Raw genomic sequence first — 24,459 nt, 5'->3', positions numbered from 1 at the left:
GTAGCCTTAATTAAATGACATATGAAACAATTTGAACGGATTTAAAATCCAAACATATGTCAAGTGAATTCATGAGAGAAATGAGGAGTTGGGTTCCCCCCTCCCCAAGGCATGGTCTTTCTATGTAACTTAGGTTGGCCTTGAATTTTTGACCTCCTCCCTTAGCCTCCCAACCCAAGTGTTGGGATTTACAGGTGTTCATTATCATTGTAGGCCTGAGGAATGGACATTGTCTTATATAATTGTTTGTACTTCTTACATTTCTGAACATTTTATGATTTGAGCACTGGTTAGTCCAGACTCTTTTTGAGGATGTTATATTTCAACCAGCCTTAATAGTGTCTTTTTTCACACTAAGAGATAGATTTTTTTTTTACTGCCTGGAAGACATAAAAATGCTTTCTCTTTCCAAAGCAAAGAACATGCTTACTATAAGTCCACTATAAAAAAAAATCACATTCTATAAGCTCAGGGTACCTCTTGTGCAGTGCAGTCTACTTAATGGGCAGATGTCACCCATCCTAGTCTGTTACTCTGAGGAAAATAGAGCTCAGAAACTTTTATAAAAATGTTGATACTATAGCTATTATTATTGCAGTAATAAAATATTTTGACCTTGAGTATCCTGTCTTCCAGTATCCATCAAATTGTAACAGGCTAAATTGTTATCTTGCAAATAAGTAGGATCTTAGCTCTTTCAGCTATTCTTAGCACCCTTTGAGGTAGATTTTACAGATTTATTTCTGAGGTGGTAACTGTAAAAACTACTAACATTTATTGAACAATTTTTTTCTGTTGGGCATTGTGATATGTTTTATGTATATTATCCCATATAATTAATATATCTCATCTAGTTTGTTGTATCATTCTATGTAAAGATGAGAAAATGAATGAAGAGTCAGGAGACTAATTATAACAAGTAGTAAGTACAAGTGTGTTTCACCTCAAAGTAAAGTCTGATTTTAAGAAAAAACATTGAGAAGTGAGCTTTTATTTCTAGTTTGACAAGTAAAGGTGAGTTGGTTGCTTGTTGATTAGAAAGAGCAAATCTCATCCTAATGAAGTAAGTACTCCAGCTCCTCCTTGTTTTCCATCTGGGCTGGGGCTGCAGCAACAGCAGGAATAGCAGTAGTGGTGGCAGCCAGCTGTGTAGCAACCACAAATGTAGATGGATTAACCAAGTTAAGAAGGAGAGCAAAGAATAAGGAGGAAAGTGTACTCAGTCTCCACAGAGAAAGCCAGAACCCATTTTGTTCCCATTAATGGTGGAATGAGGCATGGAGGCAAAAGTCAATCTGCAGATAAACACTGGCAATGTTGTAGATACTCTCCAGAAACAATACAGTTTCCTCTGTGATGTGAAGCACTTTGTCAATAACCTGCTGGATGATCAGCCCAAAGAGAGAAGAGTGATGCTCAGTCTATTCAGCTGTGTAGCATTGCTGGCTCCCATTTTGTCTCCAGTTTTTATCAGCTGCCCATTAGGATTTTTTTTTTTTGGCCAGTCCTGGGGCTTGAACTCAGGGCCTGAGCACTGTCCCTGGCTTCTTTTTGCTCAAGGCTAGCATTCTGCCACTTGAGCCACAGCGCCCCTTCTGGCCATTTTCTGTATTTGTGGTACTGGGGAATTGAACCCAGGGCCTCATGTATACGAGGCAAATTCTCTCGCCACTAGGCCATATCCCCAGCCTCCATTAGGATTTTAGTGGTTTAATTTGAGATATTAATGGTGATGCCCGGAGCCTTGAAGAAAGTGGTCTTCTTGGCTCCACACCAATGTTCTAGGCTGGTATAGTGACTGTACCTGTGTCAATGGAACTAGCAGCTGCCACCTTAGAGTAGTGAGTTCATCCTTGGTGAACAGAAAGCCCATATTTCCCTGGATATGAGGCAACTCCAGACCTGGGTTGTTTTCCAGATGTTCTTACATGATGGTGTTTTTGCCATCAAAGCAACATACCTTTGCTGGAAGGAACATGCGGATCTGCTGTATCTGCTTGGAGCACACATTGTCTGCTCTCACAGTGAAGCATTTTGGAGAATCATCTAAAAGTTGGATGATATTAGACATTCAGATCTCCTTCTCTCTTTAGGCGTCATAGCAGTGTGTCAGAGTTTAAAAAATGCTATTACATGGGGCTGGGGATATGACCTAGTGGCAAGAGTGCCTGCCTTATATACATGAGGCCCTGGGTTCGATTCCCCAGCACCACATATACAGAAAATGGCCAGAAGTGGCGCTGTGGCTCAAGTGGCAGAGTGCTGGCCTTGAGCAAAAAGAAGCCAGGGACAGTGCTCAGGCCCAGAGTCCAAGCCCCAGGACTGGCCAAAAAATTAAAAAAAAAATGCTATTACTCTTATGAGAATGCCTGGTGAGAATTTAAATATCCTAATTTCTTAAAAGGGTGTATACTATGCTGTACTCAGTTGTAGAATAAGTCAGATATGGTGCTACACATCTACAGTCATGCTACTTTGGAGGTTATGGCAGGAGAATCACTTGAACCCTGGAGGTCGAGGACTACCAGGGTAAAATAGTGAGACCTCACCTTACTAACAGGCAGACAAACAAAACTATAGGATAAATGTACATGTTTTTCTGTAGTATTGATTTACTAGAATAATTGAAAAAGAAATAATTGTTTATTTTTTTTTGCCAGTCCTGGGGCTTGAACTCAGGGCCTGAGCCAGTCCCTGGCTTCTTGCTCAAGGCTAGCACTCTACCATTTGAGCCACAACACCACTTCTGGCTTTTTCTATGTATGTGGTGCTGAGGAATCGAAGCCAGGGCTTCATGTATGCGAGGCAAGTACTTTACCATATTCCCAGCCCAGAAATAGTATTTTTTAAAAAACATTATGAACAATTATGAAGTTACGAATGACATTTACAAGAATTTTAAATAGAAAGAGATTTTTTAGACATTGTAAAGTTGTAATTTGCTACTTTTTGGGTCATTTCTCTTCCTATGGGGTAACATTTCCCTTCTATTATTATATCTATAGTAATGGAAAAATGTAAACTTAGCAGTGCACTTTACCATGTTGCCTTTGAAAAAAATAATTTAAACTACATCCAGGTATTTTTTTGAATTCTTCCTCTTGTAGCTATTTGGAGAACAAAAGAGTTAGTAAAGCCTTTTCTGATTTTCCAGAGTTGACTGAGGCTAAGCAGGGACACAAGACGAAAAATTTCGGGATTAGTTGTCGATTTTGAAGCTGTGTGTAGTAATGGTAGCTATTGAAATTACTTCATCAATGTGTGACAGTGTTGGCTATTGAGATTACTTCATCAAGAAATTATATTGTTGTTACTTGTCTTTTTATTTTCTTGTCTCTTTTTGAGGCAGTCTTATTATTTAGTTCAGGCTGGCCTCAAACTCTCTATAAATCAGGTTGGCCTAAAACTCACAATTATTCTGCCTCAGCCTCTTGAATTGTTGAGTTACAGACATATGTTACCATGACTAGCTGTTAATGGTATTTTTTTAACCTCACTTTTACGTTTACCAATGGTCTGTAAATTATTGTAATAGAAAGTCTATATTAAATCTAAGCTATTTGGCCTTATTTTTCTGAGCATAATGTTAGTTTTAGGTATATTCTCAATGTCATAGTGAAACTTGAGCCAGAAGTAACATCATCATAGCAAAGTAGTGAAAATTATAGACTTAATTTCAACTAATATATATGCTAACTTTGTTTTAAACTGTGTTGTAAAATGGAGTCATGCTTGTGTGAAAATATAGAATTTGAAGTCAACTTGAGCTACATAGTGAATTAGAAGCCAGCGTGGACTACATAGTGAGAGAAGAAAACAACCCTCTCCCTCAAACCCAAAAACAAAAGAAAAGAAAAAACTACACAATGTTTTAGAAGAAACAATGCTTACTGATTACTTTGGAACAATGTGAGAAATACTCTGTTAACATCAGCTATATATGTTCAAGTGTGAACATATATTTTAAAATCAATTGGCTTTTTAGAGATATATACTGATATATATATATGGATGAAAAAATATGATACTTGGAATTTACTTTTGTAAAGAATTAGTGATGAGGATGGGATAGAATTGTCAAGAAGTGAAACAAAGCTGGGTGCTGCTGGTGGCTCATATCTATAATCGTAGCTACTCAGGAGGCTGAGATCTGAGAATTGTAGTTCAAAGCCAGCCTGGGCAAGAAAGTCAGTGAGACTCTTATCTCCAGCTAACCACCAGAAACCCAGAAGTGGCGCTGTGGTTTAAGTAGTAGAGTACTAGCCTTGAGCTGAAGAACTCAGGGACAGTGCCCTTGCCCAGAGTTCAAGTCCCAGGACCTATAAAAAAAAAAGTTCTTATCATTTGGTAATTGCTGAGGGAAGTTATGTTCTGTCTGTTCATTTTACTATTATTTTTACTCATATATAGTATACTGAACATTTCTGTAATAGGTGGTTAAAAAGATGTTATACTAAATAGGAATGATATTTTGTAAAATTATTAGTATGTAAGTAGATGAGAGGATTGCATAAATAGTGATGGAATTTTGTTTTGTTTTGTTGCCAGTCTTGGGGCGTGACTCAGGGCCTGAGCACTGTCCCTGGCTTCTTTTTGCTCAAGGCTAGCACTCTACCTCTTGAGCCACAGCGCCACTTCCGGCTTTTTTCTCTATATGTGGTGCTGAGGAATCGAACTCTGGGCTTCATGTATATGAGGCTAGTTCTTCACCACTAGGCCATATTCCCAGCCCAGTGATGGAATTTTGTTGTTGCTGCTTTGTTTTTGAGTCAGAGTCTTGCTAATTTGCTCAGACTAGTCCTGAACTTGTGGGCCAAGTGATCTTACCACTGCAACATCCTGAGTAACTTGAGAAACTTGTCACTACAGATATTTGCCACTATGTTTGGCAATAGTGAGGTTATTACAATGAAGTAATAGCCTAGCAATCATGTTAATATTCAATCATATTAATATTACTATGATTACCATTGATCTCTAATCTTAGTATTTAACTAAAATTTGGTATTTTTTGTCAGATTCACTGGAAAATTTTCCTCCCTCCCTTCCTCCCTCCCTCCCTCCCTCCCTCCCTCCTTTCCTTCCTTCCATTGAGTCTATTACTTCATGTATGCTAAGTAGGTGTTCTACTACTGAATTATATCCTCACCCCCTTGTATAATTTAGTCTGTTTTATTTGGCCTTAGTTGTAGACTTAGAATAAAGATTTCCTAGAAGTAATATAATTTTCTATATAAAAGGTTGCAACTTGTAAGGAATTTACCTTATGAACTAAATGTGAATAATCCAAGAGAAGTGTTATTTTGGCAAAGGAGTGCTTACAGCATTAAAAAAAAAAATCAACCTGAAAATGAATAGGAGAAATTTTCCCTCCCTCCCTCCCTCCCTCCCCCCCCCCCCATTTGTTTCAGTACTGGGGCTTAAAGTGAATTAGGCTTTCCTTCTTTAGCATTTCTGCTCAAGACTGTTCTATCACTTAAGCCACACATTCACTTCCAAAAAGATATATTAGGCAAAGAGAAAAAGGGCAGTTAGATGATTCCTCATTTTCTCTGTGTATTACTAATAGTCTGTTTTTGAAATGACATTTTAGTTTTTCTTGTCCAAATAGAATAGCATGTTATAATAATGTTCAAACACAATCTATTTGTTTTAAGAATGGAAATAATGCATATATTATTGATCTATGCAGATTTCTGGAAAGTATATAAAGTTAAAAATGTGAATTATGTCAAAATAAAGTACAGTTTTTTATTTAGGTTAAAGATTTTGTAAGATAAGTCCCATCATCCAGGAATAATTTTGTCAGGATAAAAACACTGATATGTCAATAAATAATGAATATTTAATTTTCTGGTATATCTATTAGAAGGATTTTTTTTTTTTTGGCCAGTCCTGGGCCTTGGACTCAGGGCCTGAGCACTGTCCCTGGCTTCTTCCCGCTCAAGGCTAGCACTCTGCCACTTGAGCCACAGCGCCGCTTCTGGCCGTTTTCTGTATATGTGGTGCTGGGGAATCGAACCTAGGGCCTCGTGTATCCGAGGCAGGCACTCTTGCCACTAGGCTATATCCCCAGCCCTATTAGAAGGATTTTTTCCTTTTCAACTCTATGTGGATTGTATGTGTATGTTTATGGTAGAACTTTGACATATCCAGAGATTGGATCCTGTGGTACTCTGGATTAATATTTATGTAGAATCATCTTTTGGTGAAAGGTCACTACTGACATTCATTACTAGCTGTAGTACCCAGTCCCATACATTTCTATTGAGTTTCAGGAAACATTCATGATGGTAGCTACAAGGACTTCCCTGATGATCAGGGGCCAACTAATAGTTTCTCTTTATCGCCCATGGGGAAAGCATAAAACTGTAGGGTCATGGTTCTTAACTTGCTTTACATCTTGTTGTATTTATCCAGATAGAATGTTCTGAGCATGTCATTGGCATTAGTAACAGTGCTTAAATGAAAAAAGTATTGTTAGTTTTTCCTGTTTTAAGTCAGTATGTACTGAGGGTATACCAGAAATTGAGTTTACAACAGATACTTGATGATTTCACATACATTGTGGATGCGATTCTCTAAGAAATATGAGAAACATATATCGTCTGATACTGTCTTCATTCCTATTTTCACTCATTGAACAAAAATTTGTTGACTTCTCCATGTTATTCAACATCCCTTTGTGTCCCTATGAGATTATGTTCACCTCATCCCCCCAGCGGATACCAAAATCTGAGGATGCTCATCTTTTGTAAAGGAGTCCATGATATTTTCATATTCTATATCTATATCTATATCTATATATCTAAATCTATATCATCCTGTATCCTTTAAATCAACTACATTATTTGAAATGCCTAATACAATGGGAATTCCATTTAAGTGGTTCTCAAACTGTTATGTCCAGTAGATTCAGATTTTAAAGAATATTTTCTATCTTTGGTTGTATGAATCTGTGGATGCAGAACTCATAGATATGGAGGGCTTTATGTACTAGTAACAGGTAGTAGATATGAAAGGAGAGGAAGAAGGCCAAGTGGCTCATGCTTATAACCTTATCTCCTTGAGAGAGAGGTGTGCAGGATTCCTTGTGGTTCAAGGCCTGCCTAGGAAAAATAAAAGCAAGAATCCATCTTAGTGAACTAGCTAGGTGTGGTGGTTTAATCCTATAAACTCAACTAGTTGGAATGAATTGTTAGGAGGATCATGGTTTAAGGCTGGCATGAGCAAAAAGCATGACTATCCGCAAAATGACTAAAAGGAGAAAGAGCTGAGGGTGTAGATCAAGTGGTAAAGACCTTATTTTGCAAGTGAAAGGCCCTGAGTTCAAACTCAGGTGCCATAAAAAAATAGAGTGTGGGGGGGAAGATAAAAAAATTAGTTCAATGTTTTAATAATCCTCATTGCAAATAATTTTAGTGTAGAGTAACAACAAAAGAATATAGGATTTAGTTCTGATGATTAAAATACATGCCCCACATAAGCATTTTTTTTTTTTTTGTCAGTTATTGGGGCTTTAACTCTGGGCCTGGGAGCTGTACCTGAGCTCTTCAGCTCAAGGCTAGTGCTCTACCAATTGTGCCACTTCCAGTTTTCTGAGTGGTTTATTAGAGATAAGAGTCTCATGGACTTTTTTACTGCTTGGGCTGGCTTTGAACTGTGATGCTCAGATTTCAGCCACCTAAGTAGCTAGGTTTAAAGGCGTGAGCCACCAGTGATGGGCACAACTTTTGTTTTAATTTTTTTTTTTTTGCTATTATTGAGGCTTGAACTCTCAGCTTTGTGTTTCCACTCATTTTTGTTACTAATAGTTGGCACTCTACAACTTGAGCCACACCTCCAGTTCTGGTTTCTTGCTGGTTAACTGGAGAGAAGAATTTTTGTCTGCTTGCTCTGGCTTTGATCTCAGCCTCCTGAGTAGCTAAGATTATAGGCATGAGTTACTGAAGCCTGGCTTATAATGTATACACTCATATATAACTTTTTTTTTTTTGCCAGTCCTGGGGCTTGAACTCGGGGCTTGCGCACTGAGCTTCTTTTGCTGAAGGCTAGCACTCTACCACTTCTGGCCTTTTCTGTATATGTGGTACTGAGGTATGAAACACAGGGCTTCATGCATGATAGGCAAGCACTCTACCCTTAAGCCACATTCCCAGCCCCATATATAACTTTTAAACAATAACATTGGAGATACTAAAACACAGAATATGATTAACTGTCAAATGGTTGGTAAAACTATGAAAATCCTGGGTTATAAAGTTACAGGCCTGAAATCTCTCGTCTTTTCTCAAATTAATCTTTTCATGGAACATTTTTGGTGATGGGGTGATCACTACTTCATTAAGGTAATTATGAAGGCCAGGAAAAGTTTACCATTTTTTTAGCTTGCTGATTTATTGTAGACAATACAGAATTTCTTTTTGATCACATGAAGAAAAAAACTGTTACCAGTAACACACACATACATATTTGTCTTTTCTTTTTTGGTACTGGGGATTGAACCCAGGATGTTGTACTTGCTAGGCAAGCGCTTTGCCACTGAACTATATCCCTGCCCTGATACTGATTTTCTAGTTATTTCCCCAACTCTTTCAGTTGGCTGCTTTCCTGTGTATGAATATGTGTGTCTGTGTGTCTGTGTGCATGTATTATAAACTACAAAGAATTATGAGCTATTTGGTTTGTTGCTAATAGCATTGACACAATAGTAGTAACTAACTCTATTATGGCTAGGGCAAGAGGGGTTACCTGTCGATACACCTTCTTGAATAGTATTGTACCCCATGCATTGCTTCTAAGTAAACATACTGAATTGGAAGTGCTCTCATAAGGTCCCCTCATAGTTCCTTATGCCCTTTGAGAATCCACCTTTTTTTATTTTGCCAGTCCTGGGGCTTGGACTCAGGGCCTGAGCACTGTCCCTGGCTTCTTTTTGCTCAAGGCTATAGCACTCTACCACTTAAGCCACAGCACCACTTCCAGCTTTTTCTACATATGTGGTGCTGAGGAATCGAACCCAGGGCTTCATGTATACCAGGCAAGCACTTTACCACTAGGCCATATTCCCAGCCCAATCCACCCTTTTTTGTCAGAAAAATAGTTGTATTCAAATGTCATTAATGGACTTTTGATCGACAATTTTGATTGTTGCAATTACTACTCAGCAATGCATTTTAAGGATACCCACTTATTGAAATGCTTCTGTGTAAACATACCTAATTGGAAGAGCTCTCATGGGGTCTCCTACAAGTTCACTATCCCCTTTTAGAATCCATCCCCTTTTAGGTTATAAAAATAGCTGTAATAAATTGCTTGGTACGTGTTATTTGCCTTTTGGAGCTTTGGACTTTGAATTACTTATAATTTGTTTAGTCTTTACATCATATTTGTAGTATCTAGTCAGACTGGTTACTTACAAACTAATTTATAGCATATTATTGAAAGCTAAATGTGGCTTATATTTATTTGAAAACTTCTAGCTGAGAGTAGTAGTACATGCCTGCAATCCAAGCACTTGGGGAGACTGAGACAGGAGGAATGAGAGCATGAGGCCAGCCTAGGTTACATAAGTTAAAGGTTAGTCTGGATTGCACCTTAAGACCCTGCCTCAGACACACACACACACACACATATACACACACATAAATACATACCTTCATATACATTTCTAGATGTTCTATATTTTCCAAAGTACTGTGAAAACTGAGAACAGAAGCTATGTCCTCCACCCACTGTATTTTAGCACTATTTTTAGTAGATAGTAGACAATGCTTACTTGGCAGTTTTATTGTTATTTTCTGATTTTTGTCCTCTGAAAGTTTTGTGTATAGATGTTTATAATGAATTTTCTAAGATTTGTTAAGTCCTTGCTCCCTCTTGTGGATAGAAAGAAGAATGCCAGCTCTTACAATAAATACCTCTTTTTCTTCTTTTTTGGTTCCAGTTCTGGGGCTTGAATTCAAGATCTGGGTGCTGACCCTGAGCTTTGTTGTTCAAGGGTAGTGCTTTGCCACTTGAGCCACATCTCCATTTCTAGATTTTTTGGGGCAGTTAATTGGAGATAAGACTCTCTTGGACTTTCCTGCCCTGACTGACTTCAAACCGTGATGCTCAGGTCTTACATTACTGAGTAGCGTGGGACTACAGGTATGAGCCATAGGTGCCCAGCACAATAAGTATCTTGTGTAGTTTAATTTTCATGTACATTTTTTTAATGAGGAACAAAAGTAGAGAAACATATAATGCACTCTATATAAATACTCCTCTTGTTTTTCTATCAATCCCACCGCTCTCTTCTCCTTCTTGAACTCAGTCTTGATACCTCTTGAGCCACGCCTCCAGTAATAGCTAATGATTTATGTGTGTATGTGAGTCTGTCTGCCTGTCTGTCTGTGTGTGTCTGTTTCCTGGGCCTTGAACTCAGAGCCTGGTACTGTCCTTGAGCTTTTGTGCTTAAGGCTGTCACTCTACCACTTGAACCACAGCTCTACTTGCAGCTATTTGGTAGGTAATTGGAGATAAAAGTCACTGACTTTTCTACCTGGAGTGGCTTTGAACTGTGAGTCTCATATCTTGGCTTCCTGATTAGCTAAGATTACAGGTATGAACTGCTAACACCTGGCTCCTAGCTAGTACTGATTTTTAATTTTTTAGTTTTTCTAAAAAACAAGAGTTTGGCCAGGTGGTGGTATATAGTTGTAATCCTAGCACTTGGGAGTCTCACTCAGGCTCAGGCCCAAGATTCAGGCCAGCTTAGGCTTTATAGGTAGATCTTATCAAAAAAAGATGAGAAAGATTGGGGAGGAGGAGAAGGGGCAGGGAGGGAGGGAGGAAAATTTTGTACTTCAACAATGGGATATGTTTTAAGATATGTGTTCATAAGACAGTTTCATTATACATCAGGCTATACAAGATGGTATATGTCAACTACCCAAATGAGACCTCCTGATAGAATTAACAGATCCAGTAAACTGAATAATATATGAGACTATTATTGTCAGTATACCATGGCATCCTCTTTTATAGTGAACTAGTTTTTATAAGGAATATATGCAGAAATAATAAGCCCAGTATGGCAAATACATAAGCCAGCTGTTTATTATCAGTATCAGGTAATATGCACCTCAGGTAATCATAGGGTTGTCTTTTAATTCAAGTGGCAACGCTGTATGTTTGTTTACACTAGCATCACCAAACAGTTGAGTAATTAATACCTTTTACTATGACATTTGACAATTATGGCAACACTAGGATAGGAATTTTTCAGCTCTACTATAATCTTTTATGATTACCACTGTATATGCAGTTAGTTGTTAACCAAAATATCACTATGTAGTACATGACTATTATCATACAAATTTTACCCTGGATATTAAAAAAGGTACGTTAGCAATAATTATATGTGGTTCACATGTTTATGTAAATGAAATTAAATTCATTAATTTGGTAAATTTTACCACACACAAAATGAGGAAAAACTTATTAAACTTTACATAGCTAGGTAGTACATATTTTGATAACAAAAATGAGACAGGATTACATTAATTTAGAGAAAGAAAATTGAAAGCAGACATAAAAAAGAAACAAATTACTGATGTTTTCCAAAGTTGTGAGATGTAATGTATTTTATATTAAATGAAGTGAAATTTTTTATTTTTTCATTACTTCAGTTCAAAACTCTCTTCAGGTTGGGGCTTGTTTCTGGCTTTTTGGTGATAACTTGGAGCTAAGAGTCTTACAGATTTAATTGCTTGGGTTGGCTAGAACCACATCTCAGCCTCTTGAATAGCTAAGATTACAGGTATATTTGTGATTTTTGCTGTCACATCTAAGTAATATTTGCTTAATCTGGTAAAAAGTGTGTCCTTATTTTTTTTATCCAGAACACTGGAAATTTAAAGTCACATGTACTTTTTTTAGTATTAAGTTAAAGTATAAATAGATGGATGTGATTCATTTTAATATTATGCTGTTAAAGCCAACCTACCAAAAACTTTGTTTTGACATTTTTTTCAGTAGTAAAGCTATTAATGTGAGATAGTATACATTTCCATTTTCTCTTTTTCTTTTCCTTCTCTTCTCTTTTCCTTCCTTTTCTTTTCTTCTTGCCAGTCATGGGGCTTGAACTCAGGGCTTGGGCACTGTCCCTGAACTTCTTTTGTTCAAGGCTAGTATTCTACCACTTGAGCCACTTCTAGCCTTTTCTGTTTATGTGGTACTGAGGAGTTGAACCCAGGGCCTCATGCATGTTAGGCAAGCACTCTACCACGAAGACACATTCCCAGTCTACATTTAAATTTTTATACTAAGTCTTCCTTGATGTATATTTTATACTTATACCATATCTTGAATCATCCTATTTCAGACTCACTAGCTATGTATGTCTAATGGCTACCAAATCAGACTAGGCAGACCTTGAGGTTTTATAGTTTTCCTTCAGGTTTATTACCTGTTTTGAGTTAATTTTTGTGTAAGATATAAGTTTTGAGTTGAAGTTCAGTTATTTACTCTCAGTCATCCATTGAACAGTTTATAATAAGCCAGGCGCTGGTGGCTCATGCCTACTATAATACTAGCCAGTCAGGAGGCTAAGCTCTGAAGATTGCATTTGAAAGCCATCAGGGCAGGAAAGTCTGTGAGACTCTTATCTTCAATAAGCTACTCAGAAAAAGCTGGAAGTACTGCTATGACTCAAGTGGTAGAGCACTAACATTGAGTAAAAAGCTCAGGGACAGAGTGCAGGTCCAGAGTTCCAAGTTCCAGGACTAGCAAAAATAAAATAAAAATTTAAAATAAAATAAAATGGCTCCTGGGAACTAGAGGTTTAAATATTATCCTATTATCCTAGATATGGTAGTATTTAAACATACTATTTATTATTGCTTTTAACTTGTTTTATTTTAGAATAATGTAAATATACTCTGTAACAATTTTCAAACTAGGCTGGGGATATGGCCTAGTGGCAAGAGTGCTTGCCTTGTATACATGAGGCCCTGGGCTCGATTCCCCAGCACCACATATACAGAAAACGGCCAGAAGTGGCGCTGTGGCTCAAGTGGCAGAGTGCTAACCTTGAGCAAAAAGAAGGCAGGGACAGTGCTCAGGCCCTGAGTTCAAGGCCCAGGACTGGCCAAACAACAACAACAACAACAACAAAAACAATTTTCAAACTATGTAAGATGCTCATAAGTGTTAGTTGCCTAATGCTCATAACTGTTAGCTTTTTCCATAAATCAATTACATATTATGCTTGTTACATATTTATATTTTTAAGTCTAACTTCATTTTAAAAATTATATGTAAAATGCTTATTTTTCAGGCTTGTACTGGCATTGAAAACATTGATGAAGCCATTACATTGCTTGAACAAAATAACTGGGACTTAGTGGTAAGTATCTTTTTTATTATCTAACCAGTATTCAAAATTTTTATGCATTCTTACATGCTGTTAACATTCCCTCTAGATGGCTCAGCATACTGTAGTCTAGCTATAACTTATCTGGAGGGATAAAATCAAATAATCTTATGAGACCAAATTTAGTATTAAATTACTAAATTAGTTTGAATACTCAGATTAATGAAACTATTTAAAAATAATTCCTTTATTTATTGTGTATTGTGGTCATCTCCTATATAGTATTTTGGTGGTGATGTTTGGATGAAGAAAAAAGTCATAGTTGCTTGAATGTCTGAGTAACTCTTACTTTTTTCCTCTTCCTGAGGCTCTCAACAATAGTAACTCTGTTCTGAAGTTACTTAAGAAATACATCTTCTGTGGTTTTATGAACTAAAGGCAATTCATTATAGAGGTGTTTTTTTTTTTTGTTTGTTTTGTTTTTTGGCCAGTCCTGGGGCTTGGACTCAAGGCCTGAGCACTGTCCCTGGCTTCATTTTGCTCAAGGCTAGCAAGCACTCTTCCACTTGAGCCACAGCACCACTTTTGGCCCTTTCTATATATGCGGTGCTGAGGACTCAAACCCAGGGTTTCATGTATATGAGGCAAGCACGCTTGCCACTAGGCCATATTCCTATCCCCAAGAGGTGGTTTAATTTAGTTTTTCTCCCCTATAATTCAAATGAGAAGGCACAGCATGTTACTAAGTATTCAACTATTGCAAAGCAAACTAAAAACTAAAATTGTATTGGAACAATACTTTGTGTGTTAGAATGATAGAGATGTTCTTTGGTGTCTTTGAAATGGTAAAGAAAGTTGAAATTACAATTTCAAAGAAAAGCTAAATTTTTTCTTGTTTATCACTTTGAAACAAGGTCTTACTATGTGAGTCAGGCTGGCCTGGAACTTACTGTATAACCCACTTCGAACTAGAACTCAGGATCTTTACACTTAAGTGTCCTAATACTATTACAATTACTATTATTTTACTAGTATAAAAAAGTTTGGATTATAGAACTAATAGTGTTCCTTGTAATGAAATGAGAAGTTAAAAATTTTGTAAAGAGCTTTGGGAATATGGCCTACTGGTAAAGTGCTTGCCTTGTATACATGAAGCCCTGGGTTCGATTCCTTAGCACCACATATATAGAAAAAGTTGGAAGTGGCGCTGTGGCTCCAGTGGCAGAGTGCTAGCCTTGAACAAAAAGAAGCTAGTGACAGTGCTCAGGCCCTGAGTTCAAGCCCCAGGACTGGAATAAAACAAAACAAAACAAAAAATTTGTAAAGAAAATGTTATAGGTTAAACATCCATTCTCAAACCTTAAATCTGAAATGCTCCAGAATCTAAACTTACTGAGTACTGTCATGACACAAAAAACATTTTGGGGGCTGGGAATGTGGTTTAGCAGTAGAGTGCTTTCCTAGCATGCATGAGGCTCTGGGTTCAATTCCTCAGCACACATAAATAGGAAAAGCTAGAAGTGGTTCAAGTGGTAATAGAGCTAACCTTGAGTCCAAGCCCCAGGGCTGGCAAAAAGACAAAAACAAAAACAAACCCAACAATAACAAAAAGCAAACAAAAAAATTTGGATTTTGAAGCATTTTGGATTAGAGGATTTTTGGATTAGAAGTATACAACCAATAAAGTCTATGCAAATGTTCTCAAATCTGAAAATATCCAAAATCTGAAAATATTCCTGTGTTAAGCACTTCAAATAAGAGATGCCCAACCTTTAATCCTATCACTCTAGTTAATACCTATTTCACAGGTTTTTTTTTGCTGTGTTTATTTTAGAATGTCTTCTATGTGTTTAAACTTCCATTTTACTGGAAATGAGGTTAATTATACTGACTTTGTAATCTACATTCTCTACTTAATATGAATGAACATTTTTCTATCTTACTTAAATGCTTGCATAGTATTTCATGTTGTGGGTGTGGCATAATAATCTTAACAACTATTCTTATGCCGTGGAACACTGAGGATTTTTGCAATACTATGGTATTGTGAACATTATTGTAGAGAACATTCTTTTGCATATGTATTGCATTTTAACTTCATTTTCCTTGGAGAAACTGAATAAATTCATAATAGAATTTTTGTGTTAAATGACATAAATCTTTTTAGGGTCTTAGACAGTTAGATCCAAACAGATTTAGGAATATTTATAACCTAACCGCAAGTACTTGCTTTTGTCTACCATGCTATACTATAATCCACCAAAGTATGGTTTAGGTGATAGTAGTTATGTAGAGGATTCGGAGGAAAGGTCAACAACTCATTTGGAATAAAACTTCCTTTGCATTAGCAAGTACATTGTTTTAGTTTGTATATTTTTGAGTGCTTTTTGAAAGGTAGGTGAAAGTTATTGGGAAAGTTGAAATACTAAGACTTTTTTTTAAGTAAAGGTTTGTGCTTATTCTTTTTTTTTTTTTTTAAAGTTTTTTATTTTATTTTACTTTTTGCTAGTCCTGGGGCTTGAGTTCAGGGCCTGGGTACTGTCCCTGGCTTCTTTTTGCTTAAGGTTTGCACTTTACCTCTTGAGCCATAGCGCCACTTCTGGCTTTTCTATATATGTGGTGCTGAGGAATTGAACCCAGGGCTTTCTGCATGCCAGGCAAGCACTCTACCACTAAGCCACATTCCCAGCCTTTTTATTTATTTTTAATTTTTATTGTTATTTTGAAGGTGATGTACAAAGGGGTTACAGTTACATAAATCAGGTCTAAGACTTTTTTTTTTTTTGCCAGTCCTGGGGCTTGAACTCAGGGCTTGAGCACTATCACTGGCTTCTGTTTGCTCAAGGCTAGCACTCTGCCAACTTGAGCCACAGCATCACTTCTGGCCTTTTCTATATATGTGGTGCTGAGGAATTGAACCTAGGGCTTCATGTATAAGAGGCGAGCACTTTACCACTAGGCCATATTCCCAGCCCATGACTTAATTTTTGTAAAGGTTCTATGGTAAGGAGTCCATTGTGAATACTAACTGGTATAAAACATTTTATAAATTAGAAATAGTCAAACACACCCCAAGTTAAAATATGTCTAAGGGCTGGGATTGTGGCTTAGGGGGTAGAGTGCTTGCCTAGCATGCATGAAGCTCTACGTTGGATTCCTCAACACCACATAAACAGAAAAAGCCAGAAGTGGCGCTGTGGCTCAAGTGGTAGGTGGAGTGCTAGCCTTGAGCAAAAAGAAGCCAGGGCGAGGGGGGAGGAGAGGGAAAATGAGGGAAGAGATAACAAGTTGAACAAGAAATGTACTCTCTGCCTTACATATGAATCTGTAACCCCTCTTTACCACACTTTAACAATAAATGAAAAGTTTAATTAAAAAAAAAAAAAGAGGCCAGGGACAGTGCACAGGCCCTGAGTTCAAGCCACAGGACTGGCAGAAAAAAAAATGTGTATAAGGGCAGGAAAAAATGCTAGTTTCACAGAAGTTAATTCTGAATGTATGGGTCTCTTCCAATAAATCCAAATTTTTGATAAGACATTTGACATATATTTGATAATTTTGAACTATGTGAAATAGAAGTAAATATTAACCAAGCCATATTACCTTCTAAGTGTTCTATGCTTTTAGGAAATGATTTTTGAGTTTCTACCTATGATTTTTGGTCTGTGCTGACACTGTTATTTTGTAGAAGGATTCTATTCGTAGTTTTTGTGTTTATCTTTACATATTCCAACATAAGACAAAAAAATGAAAAAAAATCACATGTATTTCTATATTACTGGATTTCTAGTTCGAAAAGATAATTTTGAACAAATAGAAGCTTATATTAAGTCATATGCACAACATTTCATTGAGGGGTACTTTGAGACATTCCATTTTACTTATTTTCACTTTCGAAGAAATATATGTTAATGATTATTTGAAAATTCTGAGGAATAGTTTCTTGCACTCTCCTGCACAGGATGTGGTTATAGAGTTCCTCAAATGGGCACAACTTCTCTACTTTATACACTGTTAGAAACACCTGCGGTTTGTGAGTAGTCTAGCCAGTGACAATATTGACTCTATTTTAAGAAAAAGCCAAATGCTTAGCATTACTTTTCATCTTTGGCCTCTAGACACTAGTTTATTTGTGCAGATGCTTGCTATGACAAAAGAGATGTTACTGTAAAGGGATAACTCATTAGCTCAATGTAGTCTCATTGTTATGGTCTTTTTTCTCCCTTAAAAAGACCATAAATACATTGTTTCTTTATAGTATGTCTCTAAAACCAAACAATTACTAAATAAATGTTAAAAAGGTCTAGGATAGGGGCTGGGAATATGGCCTAGTGGTAGAGTGCTCACCCTGTATACATGAAGCCCTGGGTTCGATTCCCCAGCACCACATATACAGAAAAGGCCAGAAGTGGCGCTGTGGCTCAAGTGGCAGAGTGCTAGCCTTAAGGCAAAAAGAAGCCAGGGTCAGTGCTCAGGCTCTGAGTCCAAGCCCAGGACTGGCCAAAAAAAAAAGAAAAGGTCTAGGATAGACCTATCAGAGGATCACAGTAGCTCAACAGCTATGTACATATGGTTATATAAGATGAAGCTAAGCAAAATGAACTCCAAGAGATGGAAACAGGAGGATTTTATTGTCGCTATGTTTAATGTACTAGGTGAATTTCCTTTGGCGTACCCGCTGTGGTCACTGTATATGATTTTGGTACACTGGATATTGTATATATGCTTATATGAACTGGGGAAGGGAAAGAAAAATGAGGGAGGGTGTAACAAATTAGACAAGAAATGTACTCACTAACTTATTATGTAACTGTACCCCCTCTGAACATCACCTTGTCAATAAAATTTAATTAAAAAATAAATACATTGTTTCCAGAATAACTCAATGTCTCAGGTTAACCTGACAACTACCTTTCACTCTCTCATTTCTCCTTTACTTGAGGGCTTTACTTTTATCATCCATCATATCAAGTGATTTTCTGCATATTTCCTGTAATATTCACAGAAGTTCTGAAGGTAGGTAGTTAGTAAATATTAGTTTATTGTTACAGATGAGAAACTGAGACTTAATAAAGTGGGCTAAGCTGTTCAAACTCACATAGCTGTTAAGAGATAAAAGTGGCTTTAAACTCAGATGAGTCAGTCCATAAGGAGGGTTTTCATAGCTTTAAAATCACAGTTTAATATTATTTAAAAATTATTTATCAACATCTTTCTAATCAGTATGCCATTCATCTCTGAACTTTTTTCTTCTTACCACTCAGTCTCATATTGCTAAGTGAAATAGGTTTTGTTTTCCACTAAATATGTTTCTGCTTTGTTTTCATAAAGATTCTGGAAGAAAGAATTGTGGATTTTGTGTGTGTGTGTGTGAATTTATACGTGTGTGCACATGTGTGCATGTGCGCATCCTGGGACTGAGGCTTTTTTTTTGGCCAGTCCTGGGCTTGGACTCAGGGCCTGAGCACTGTCCCTGGCTTCTTTTTGCTAAAGGCTAGCACTCTGCCACTTGAGCCACAGCGCCACTTCTGGCCATTTTCTGTACATGTGGTGCTGGGGAATTGAACCTAGGGCTTCATGTATACGAGGCAAGCACTCTTGCCACTAGGCCATATCCCCAGCCTGGGACTGGGGCTTAATTCAGGAACTTGAGATCTTGCTTAGCTTTTCTTGCTTAAGGTTCATGTTCTACCACAGCCACAGCTCTACTTCTGGCTTTTTGCTGGTTAATCAGAGCTAAGAATCTTGTCTGCATGGGCTGGCTTTGAGCCACTGTCCTCAGATCTCAGCCTGCTGAGAAGCTAGGATTATAGACATAAGCCATCAGTGACTGGCAAAGGAAGTGTGTGTGTGCGTGTGTGTGTATGTTTGTCTGTCCTTGGTACATGGCAAATTGCCTAATAAATTCTTTTGTTTTTTTATTTTTTTGTTTTTTGGCCAGTCCTGGACCTTGGACTCAGGGCCTGAGCACTGTCCCTGGCTTCCTTTTGCTCAAGGCTAGCACACTCTGCCACTTGAGCCACAGCGCCCCTTCTGGCCGTTTTCTGTATATGTGGTACTGGGGAATCGAACCCAGGGCCTCATGTATACGAGGCAAGCTCTCTTGCCACTAGGCCATATCCCCAGCCCCCTAATAAATTCTTGTTTGATTGATTTTATTCCTAGCAAACTTATTTTTAGATCTGTTCCTTTTCCATTATTTGGATATTTGAAAGTTTTTGCTATTAAGACTTCTGACTTAGAATGAAGTTGCTTTACTATATCTGGCAAACACATTGAGGATCAGGGAGATAATCCATTCACTTGAGGAACAGGATAGGGTTTCAGGTATCTTACTGGTAAAATTTGTGTAGTCTCTATATGTTGTGGCATTTTTGTTTTGTTTTTGTTTTTTTGCCAGTTGTGGAGCTTGAACTCAAAGCCTAAGTACTCTCCCTGGCTTCTTTTTGCTCAAGGCTAGCACTCTACCACTTGAGCCACAGCACCACTTCTGGCTTTTTCCATATATGTGGTGCTGAGGACTCAAACCTAGGGCTTCATGTATACGAGGCAAGCACTTTACCACTAGGCCATATTCCCAGCCCCTGTGGCATTTTTTTTTTTTTTTTTGGCTAGTCCTGGGCCTTGGACTCAGGGCCTGAGCACTGTCCCTGGCTTCTTCCCGCTCAAGGCTAGCACTCTGCCACTTGAGCCACAGCGCCGCTTCTGGCCGTTTTCTGTATATGTGGTGCTGGGGAATTGAACCTAGGGCCTCATGTATCCGAGGCAGGCACTCTTGCCACTAGGCTATATCCCCAGCCCCCCTGTGGCATTTTTGAGAAATACTTTTTACAGATTTTTTTTTTTGTGTGTGTATCTGATAACTATTCTTCTCTGTAGTTTTATTATTTTGTCTGTGTCATTCTACAATAAGGAAATCACATTATATAAGTCAACCTACTTCACAGTTGTTGTTGTTTTTTTGTTGTTGTTTTTGCCAGTTCTGATTCTCTGGAGAAAATTCAAAGTGATGAATGATCACTGTTTTTGAAAGTGTAATTTAATAGGTGTAATAATAGGTACGGAAGAATTGTTTTCTACTTTGCAAAAGAAAACTCAAATTGTTACAAACACGAAACTCATGTTGTAAACTCATGTTGGCCATGTTATCAAATAAATGTTAATTCCCCCACCTTCTTTTTTTTTTTTGGCCAGTCCTGGACCTTGGACTCAGGGCCTGAGCACTGTCCCTGGCTTCCTTTTTGCTCGAGGCTAGCACTCTGCCACTTGAGCCACAGCGCCGCTTCTGGCCGTTTTCTGTATATGTGGTGCTGAGGAATCGAACCTAGGGCCTCGTGTATCCGAGGCAGGCACTCTTGCCACTAGGCTATATCCCCAGCCCCATTCCCCCACCTTCTTGATTGCATATTTTCTTTCTTTGTGATATCATTCTTATTAGGATGACTTATAATCTCAGTGTAGTTTTGATTTTCACTTTCTTGGTGGCAAAAAGATGAACATTTTTCATGTTATCATTGACTATTCAATTCATCTGCTCGTTTATTGATTGGATTATTTAATATTTAGGTGTTTAATTTTTGAGTTCTTCATACATTAATTATTATTATTATTATTATTATTATTATTTTTTTTTTTGGCCAGTTCTGGGCCTTGGACTCAGGGCCTGAGCACTGTCTCTGGTTTCTACCCGCTCAAGGCTAGCACTCTGCCACCTGAGCCACAGTGCCCCTTCTGGCCGTTTTCCATATATGTGGTGCTGGGGAATCGAACCGAGAGCTTCATGTGTAGGAGGCAAGCGCTCTTGCCATTAGGCCATATTCCCAGCCCCATTAATTATTTTTTTGAGTTCTGTATATATTAATCCATTATCTGACAAATACATAGCAACTTTTTTTTCTCCTAATTCTGTAGGTTCTTCTCCCTGGTAATTGTTTCCTTTGCTGTTCAGAAGCTTTTTAATTTGAGGCAATCCAATTTGTCTACTGTTATTTTCTCAGCTATTGACAAGACAAAAAGACTCAATATTGGGCTGGGGATATGGTCTAGTGGCAAGAGCGCTTTCCTCGTATACTTGAAGCCCTGGGTTCGATTCCCCAGCACCACATTTACAGAAAATGGCCAGAAATGGCGCTGTGACTCAAGTGGCAGAGTGCTAGCCTTGAGCAAAAGAGAAGCCAGGGACAGTGCTCAGGCCCTGAGTCCAAGGCCCAGGACTGGCAAAAAACAAACAAACAAACAAAAAGACTCAGTATTTTCCTTTTTGTTCTGAACAACTTTTTCTGTGTGTGCTGGTCCTGAGTCTCGAACTCAGGGCCTGAGCACTGTTCCTGAGCTTTTTTGTTGAAGGCTAGCAGTCTGCCACTTGAACCATGCTCCACTTTGGCTTTTAGGTAGTTGATTGGGTCTTAACTGCCCCAATAGCTTTTTTTTTTGGCCAGTCCTGTGCCTTGGACTCAGGGCCTGAGCACCGTCCCTGGCTTCTTCCCGCTCAAGGCTAGCACTCTGCCACTTGAGCCACAGCGCCGCTTCTGGCCGTTTTCTGTATATGTGGTGCTGGGGAATCAAACCCAGGGCCTCGTGTATCCGAGGCAGGCACCCTTGCCACTAGGCCATATCCCCAGCCCCCAATAGCTTTGAACCATAATTCTGAGATCTCAGCCTCCTGAGTAGCTAGGATTACAGGTTACGAGCCTGTATTTATTTATTTATTTTAAAGTCTGAACCAGAGGCCAATATGGAGTGCCTGATTTGAAGATTTAGGGGGAAGTAGTTTCTCAGAGACCTGAACTCTGGAACTACAACAGTTAAAAGTATACAAAGTTTTAAATTGCAAGTTCCTCTTCTGGCTTGCCTAGTGGGCTCCTAACTTTTCATCCACTAAATAACTCCCCACATGACCCGTGGTATTCTCCATATCGCGTAAGCCCCTACCAACTCACAATCTATTCTGTAAACGAGCACAATTCTGTCCCCTAGTCAGAAACTGCTGTGCTTTGTTATTGGTTTGTTGACTTAGGACTGTACTGAGAGTTCCAAGGTGCTGCTGTGACTTGTGGCAACTATGTTGAACCTTAGGGTCTTACCAAAAGGGTTCTGTGATAGGTAATCTATCCTGTAAGTTGGAAATTTCTAGTCATAGAGCTGGCAGGGGTGGACCTAGGATCTCAGCTGCTCCAGCCTTACTTCACAAGTTTCTTCTCAACTCTTATTTGGACCTGTCCCCACTGATTCCATGCTTTCTAGTGCTTACAGACTTGCAGTCAGATCCACTTGCTGCCAGCTCTGACTTTCTTAACTCTTCTTGAGGATGTTTGATGTGAGACTAGCTGTCCAATGAAGATGTCCCTAACGAGCAATTTGGGGTGTGTGTGGGAGGTGGGGTGTCATTCAGACTCCATCTTGCTCACTAGTTCTGATTTTTTAAGAATTCCTATTGGACATCTTCATCCTTTTCATTTTATTTGGACATCTTCACTTGCATTCTTCATAATGTAATTAATAACTGAATGTATCGTTTTTTCATAGAATGTAAGCTATGTTATGATTATCAGTATATCATTGCCTAGCATCATGCTTGGCACACAGTTGGCAATTGAATGAATGTTACATGGACAAATGATGTCCTATTGTCACCTCAAAGTTAATAAGTTCAAAGTTGAACCAATGTTCAAAGTTGAACCAATTGTTCAAAGTTTAAACTTTCAGTCTACTTTTAAGTATTGTAGTTTCAATTCAGGTTTCTGAGAAACTACTTCCCAATAATCTTCAAATCAGGCAATCCATACTGGCCTTCTGATTCAGACAAACAAATGAACAAATAAATAGGTGCTTAGGTCTACACTGAGGGCTTTGTGCCCATAATTCTAGCTACTCAGGAGGCTATATCTGTTTCATTTTCTTAATCCACAATTAAAAAACAACCCTGTTTACCCGAATCTATATTCCTTCAAGATTGCAGTCAAGAATTAACTTCCTATCTGAAACTAAGTACACTACTTAAAATGATTTCACATCTTAGAAGAAGTTTTTTTTTTTCTTCCCCCCCTCCCCCCCGTTCTGGGCTTGAACTGAGGGCCTGGGCACTGTCCCTGAGCTTCTTTTGCTCAAAGCTAGCGCTCTACCACTTGATCTCCAGTTTTACTTTGGGCTATTTTAGGGGTTAGTTTATTGGGGCTAAGAATCTCACAGACATTCCTGCCCTGGCTGGCTGCAAACCAAGATGTTCAGATTTTAGCCTCCTGAGTAGCTAGGATTACAAGAGTGAGCCACTGACAGTGGTTTAGAAACTAATTTTAGCATTTGTTTGTCTCAAAGGATTTATAAACCCCTAGAGTTATTAGGGTTAATAGTTGACTTTTTACTGGTCTTGGGACTTGAACTCAGGCCTGGGTGCTGTCCTTGAGCTTCTTATGTGCAAAGCTAGCTCTCTACCACTTGAGCCACTTCTGCCTTTTTCTGAGTAGTTGATTGGGGATAAGAGTCTCATGGACTTTCCTGCCCAGGCTGGCTTTGAACTGCAATCCTTTTATCTCAGTCTCCTGAGTAGCTAGGATTACAGGCATGAGCCACTGGTACCTGGCATGTATATATATTTTTTCTATTTATTATTTATTTTCCAATGGAATGTTATAACTTTCAAGGTCCATAGCAAACATCTTCTCCACTTTATTTTCATTCAACAGCATACTATAGTACACTTGAACCACTTCTGGCAAGTTAATGTAGGTTAAAGCTTTATATAACACATAGACTCCTTTGGCTATTGATTCCTAAGCAGCTGATAAACAGTGTTAGGTTCAGTATTCATGCAATATTTTCATTTTATGTTGGGGAAGGAGAAGGATGGAGGATTTGGTATGGTAAAAGGCAAAGTTAGAAAGGTGTTTTTTTTTTTTTTTTTAATTGAATTCTTTTCTCTAGCTCCCACCCCACAGTAAGATGACAGCAATTCTGTTTGTGGCTGTTTGCCTGTTTAGTAGCTTCCAGAGATATCTTTGCCATATCTGCCTGTGCTGTGTTCATACTACTTGTTTGCCAGCTTAGAGACTAATTTCAGTAATGTTTGTATAAGGAAGTGTCTCTTGTATTACTGCATTCTTTTG

At 38.2% G+C, this 24,459-nt stretch overlaps 1 protein-coding gene across 1 annotated transcript in view; it reads left to right on the top strand.

Annotated features, from left to right (window-relative positions):
* Window positions 1–24,459, top strand: part of Faf1 (Fas associated factor 1) — a 296,655-nt gene that overhangs the window by 17,249 nt on the left and 254,947 nt on the right. Inside the window, exon 2 of the mRNA XM_048351276.1 lies at window positions 13,322–13,390. Within this exon, the coding sequence (XP_048207233.1) occupies window positions 13,322–13,390 (69 nt within the window). The remainder of the gene's footprint in view (window positions 1–13,321; window positions 13,391–24,459) is intronic.

This window comes from Perognathus longimembris, chromosome 7 (genome assembly GCF_023159225.1).
Source record: "Perognathus longimembris pacificus isolate PPM17 chromosome 7, ASM2315922v1, whole genome shotgun sequence".
NCBI classification, from domain to species: Eukaryota; Metazoa; Chordata; class Mammalia; order Rodentia; family Heteromyidae; genus Perognathus; species Perognathus longimembris.
The sequence above is the reverse complement of the archived record's forward strand: the minus strand, read 5'-3'. Positions and strand labels throughout refer to the sequence as shown.